The 5,000-nt window shown below is 42.3% G+C and overlaps 1 protein-coding gene across 1 annotated transcript in view; it reads right to left on the bottom strand.

Moving 5' to 3' along the window:
- Positions 1-5,000, bottom strand: part of wdpcp (WD repeat containing planar cell polarity effector) — a gene marked incomplete at its 5' end in the record, with an annotated part of 56,158 nt that overhangs the window by 22,645 nt on the left and 28,513 nt on the right. Inside the window, 2 exons of the mRNA XM_080016747.1 lie at positions 2,518-2,641; positions 3,191-3,379. Of these exons, the coding sequence (XP_079872873.1) occupies positions 2,518-2,641; positions 3,191-3,379 (313 nt within the window). The remainder of the gene's footprint in view (positions 1-2,517; positions 2,642-3,190; positions 3,380-5,000) is intronic.

Genomic DNA, 5,000 nt, shown 5'->3' with positions numbered 1-5,000 from the left:
GGAAACGTGCATGAAAACATGTGCAACAGGAAGAGAGTGCAAGACCCCAAGCACCCTCTACTAGTATTATATTTGAAAATATGTATTCAACATTTTCTAAATATAAAGTATATATCATGGCATGCGAATGAATACAACATGGGAATAAACACAACAACTAAGTAAATATCATATTTAAATATACAAACTCAAAAGATAAATTGAATAAACAACTACTTGCACAAATATCGACTTTGGCTTCTTGACAAGCGTTATTTCCCTACGTTACTGACAAAACCGTTTGTCGGTGTTTTTTTCTTTTGTTTCAAAAGGCTGAAGTTGCAAATGTATGTTAAGATCTGCAAATACATAACCAGATCTGCAAAAGCAAGTCACGATTTGCAAATATGTACTTTATATTTAGTAAATATGAAGAAACAGGATCTGTAAATATGTCTTTCACCTGCTGATTTGTCGGTAGACATTTCAGATGTCACCTTTGGCAGTCTTCTTGCACGTCTCCGTAGACTACTTATTTGCAACTGGTATCAAGCCAGGGTTGCGGTTATGACTTTGTGTTGAACTTCTGCTGAGGGTGGGCGGTCAGAGGTCTCAAATGCATCAAAATTTAAATAAAGGGCACGTGCCAACGTCGGATAAAGACATCCATTTTTTTGGAACTCGTACGTACACGACCTGAAGTCTCTGCTCCACACACACACACACACACACACACACACACACACACACACACACACACACACACACACACACACACACACACACACACACACACACACACACACACACACACACACACACACTAAAACAGATGACAAAAAAAAACCTCAATAATTGCTAGGAGAGTAGTTACCCCTCTTCCTATTACCCAAGAATAAGTGCTGATAGAGAAAAAGAAAAAGAGAGAGCGAATGTGTGTGTGTGTGTGTGTACGTGCGTGCGCGAGTGTGAGGGAAAGAGAGCGAGGGGGGGGGGGGCAGTATCTCCCTGTGCAATACACCTCAACTTTCCCTGGCTGGAGCCAACATGAAACAAACAAACACAGGCAGAGAGATGCAGGAGGGGGGGTCCTTCTGTTTGATGTTGATGGAGGGAAAGAGAATGCAGGTGGACGATAAGAGAGGAGGGAAGAAGGGATGCCAAAAGAATGCTCTGGTCCTACTACAGAGAGACAGAGAGACAGAGAGGAGGCGGGGGGGGGGGAGAGAGAGACGGCGAGAGACGAGGGGGAATACAGAGAGGACAGGAGGGAGAGCGAGAGAGAGAGAGAGAGAGAGAGCGGGAAGGAGTGGAAAAGAGAGAGAGAGAGAGAGAGAGAGAGAGAGAGAGAGAGAGGGGGACGAGGTAATTGAAAAATGGAGACCGGTGTAGAGCAAGGTGGGGGAACAACAGGGTACATTTCAGTCAAATAGGTGTTTCAAAAGGCTCTCATGGCTGAAGGGAGAATGGAATAACAGACCAAACAGGCACACATGTGGCTCTCTCCATTATGAAACACCCAGAGCGCTAGCGCTGTGACGGGCTAATGTGCAAGGACTTCTCATTTAAACATCAATGTACTGGCAGTAAAAAAAACTGTACAAAACAGAAACAATAACACAATCTTCGATAGATTAAATTAAATATAATATAAATTTGTTGTAGGTTGTTGACCGCTCGGTGCCATTCTGAGTCTTCAGGGCCTTTCGTCAATACGTTTTATTAAAATTGAAGTCCAATAAATACCTTCAGGATAGCAGCACATGCTTTGTTCTACTCAAGACAGGTAGTTGACGGGTCAGCTTGTTTTAGACGGGGGCAGCTTTCAAAGTCACGTCCGACCGAAGCGCTGTACGCGTCTCAAATGCCAGGTCGGTGCTTATACCGTGGACAAGGCACAGAGTGGGTTTTAACTCCGTTTTAGATGTACTGTACTGACGAAGGCAAGTCCATCTTTGTTGCAAGGTTTAAATGAAAACAACCATCAAGGATAAAGGTCATGCCAGTGCTGCTACTTGCTGCCACTATACAAAGCAGAAACAAAAAATGAAAATGGCACATACGGCCGAAGCTATGGTCGAATAGAAGGCGCCAACACTGAATATATAGGCTTCATAGGTCCCATCCCCTTTGTAATTCAAATGTGCCGCTTGGTTACCATAAGTCCTTCCTACGGGGATCCGGACCAAGCCCTTTGCTTGTGTTTTGTATTAGACGCATTGAAATAAAGTTCACAAATAATGTTTAAGGCTTTGAAGTAGGGCTGGGCTATATATTGACATAATATCGTTATTGAGATATGACACGAGATATATTTTGATCAGTCTGTTTTAATAAAAGTGCTTGTGACATCTCACATGTGGCTGAACTGAAGATTTAGCCCACTCCGTAGAAATAAAAAGATATACAGTATATATCATGTATTGCCATTCAGCCTAAAAATACGAGGTAGGATTTTTGGTTCATATCGCCCAGCCCTGCCTTGAAGTGTCCATGCATACTATTCGACAGATGACGTGTTGAAAGGGGCGGAGTTACCTGAGCAGGTGGTGAAAGAAGCGCCGGGCGTACTTGCTGATTTGCTGCCTGTACTCCAGCACCAGCGTATCAGAGAGCGGGATGGGTGGAGCATAGAACACGCCCAGTGCTGCCTCCAGGTGGGCTGGACCCACACCCACACACACACACACACACACACAATCAGTTTAACAAAGAAACAATTCGTCCAAACTCTGCTAATGACTTGGTTTGACCAGGGTAAGAAGATGAGTTCTCAGTGTGCTAAATATTTGTCCAGACTTCAGAAATCATGTCAAAAAGCTGTTTCACTTTTCCTTTCCAACAAATAGCACAACGATCAGGAAGGCAACGAGTTGACTCGCACCAAGTCTAGCTTGAGGTGTTAACGAACACCACCACTTGCCGGCAAAATCAGTGCCGCACATACCATATTAAAACTTATGGTATTATGCTTGAACTAAAAACTTGTGATGCCTCAGAGAATAACAATTCTGCCGACAACAATGTCCAACAGGGCAATCAAGGTCATTGATGAACTTCCATTAACAAAGTAAATTTTTGGAACCAAGAATTTTCACAATGATCAAAAAATAAGGTTCAGGTTATAAAAACACCGGAACAACCCTTTAAACAGATGAAAGCTATGTCAGCCGAAATGTGGGCCACTTTCTTATCAAAGCATCTTTCCTACCCTCTCTCTCTGCATTCAGCTCCAGCCTCAGCAGGTGATTGGTCACAGAGCACAGGCCACGGTAGCACTGATCTCCCATGACGTTCCAGTCCATGGCCTTCAGGATGCCCAGGGCCTGGCTGACCTGGCCACAGCGCAGCCTCTCCTGGAGGAGCTCCCCCGGCCCCATGTGGGCCCCGCTCAGCACTCCTGTCCGGTCGAAAAATTCAGTTTCAAGTTACTCAGTTCAAGTTATAAGATTGTATTGGTGGGGACCCGTGGCGGGATTGCAGCATCAGCATATTCAAAAAGTGACAAACAATATGGATTTAATTGAAAGAATGCAAATAACAAACTACAATAACAAACTTGAATAATCTAAGGTGGACAACATTGTAGATTAAAATCAAACAGATACAGGATAATGCTATAGTCATCAATAAAAGCAATAAAAGTTGCAAGCGTGTTTAAATCTGTTTAACTCCATTATAAATTATTATGAATTATGTATTGAATGAACTGCCTGTACTTCATTTCATGTTGTTGTTCTTCACGTATTTTATTAGAAAAAAAAAAAAAAAGGCAAAGAAAGGGTGATTTTCTTCCAAAGGCAATTGATACAGTGAGGTGGTCCTTGTTGCATACTGCTTTGCTTAAGTACTAGGAAAAGCCTTCAGCACTTACTTAAGCTAAATAAGTGTCCATTGGATCCATTTAAACTCAGAGGCACAGCACTAGATTGGCATTGACTTGTCAATCAATTAGGTGGGAAGTCTATTTAATCCCTGGTGTGCACTTTTGTGTGTGTGTGTGTGTGTGTGTGTGTGTGTGTGTGTGTGTGTGTGTGAGCGATAGTGAGAGTGAGAAAGAAAGAGAGCGAGAATAAAACAAGGTGTTCCTCATTTGTGTTCCTATCTATTATTAAATATCATTATTTGTAATTAAAACACATCTAAAGCCCATGAATAGATTGTGCTCGGACTGTGAAATCTGCCTTTATTTCATTATTCAAATTGTGCTTGTGTGTGAGCCTGCACATGAGTGGGGTCCTCATCATCTCACCTGATTCTCTCTGCAAGGCTGGATTTAGTCTCGGCAATGAGTGCAGATGTGAGGGCCAACACAATTGATTATACCTTTTGACCAGAGGCGATTGATTCCGTCTTTCTTTAGCGGGACACTGGGTGTGTGCGGATTAGTGCTCTGCTAAATAATGGAAGAACAAGGTTTTATGCCCTTAACGGCAGTTGAGGGTGTCTTTTTCCGTGTGTGCAAGGGCAAAGCTGTGCATCTGTGCTTGTGTGTGTGTCTGTGTTTATAGGACCTGTGTGTAGATTTAGACCGCACAAATTTTGGAATTCCGGTGATCACAATGTTGCAGATGCTATGATTGCCTTCCCGATGAGGAAAAGCTGATATTCAGTATGCGTGTGAGTTCATGTGTGTGCATCACTGCTGATGAAAAGAAATTTGACTGCCATGAACACAGCTGGCAGATTTGGTGAATGTATTGTTATTGATATTATAATTACTATTCTCAATAGTATATTGCCATTATTACTATCATCATCATCATCATCATCATCACTATATGGCTATACATTATATTGTATTAGACCGTCATATAACAACATACCACTTGCTACTTGTACTATCATTATATATTAGTACTGTGCACCATCTACTATATACTTATGTAACATAATGTACTTTACTTCAATGTACCTGCAACCTGCCCATATAGAAAAAAAACACTTAAAATCAACCCTGCATGTGCACTTCATACTTCAGCCTATGAGCTCAGCCCATTGCCCATCCACCATGGACACAA

Source organism: Zeus faber (assembly GCF_960531495.2).
Source record: "Zeus faber genome assembly, chromosome: 16".
NCBI classification, from domain to species: domain Eukaryota; kingdom Metazoa; phylum Chordata; class Actinopteri; order Zeiformes; family Zeidae; genus Zeus; species Zeus faber.
This window is presented reverse-complemented; position numbering and strand designations above follow the sequence as displayed.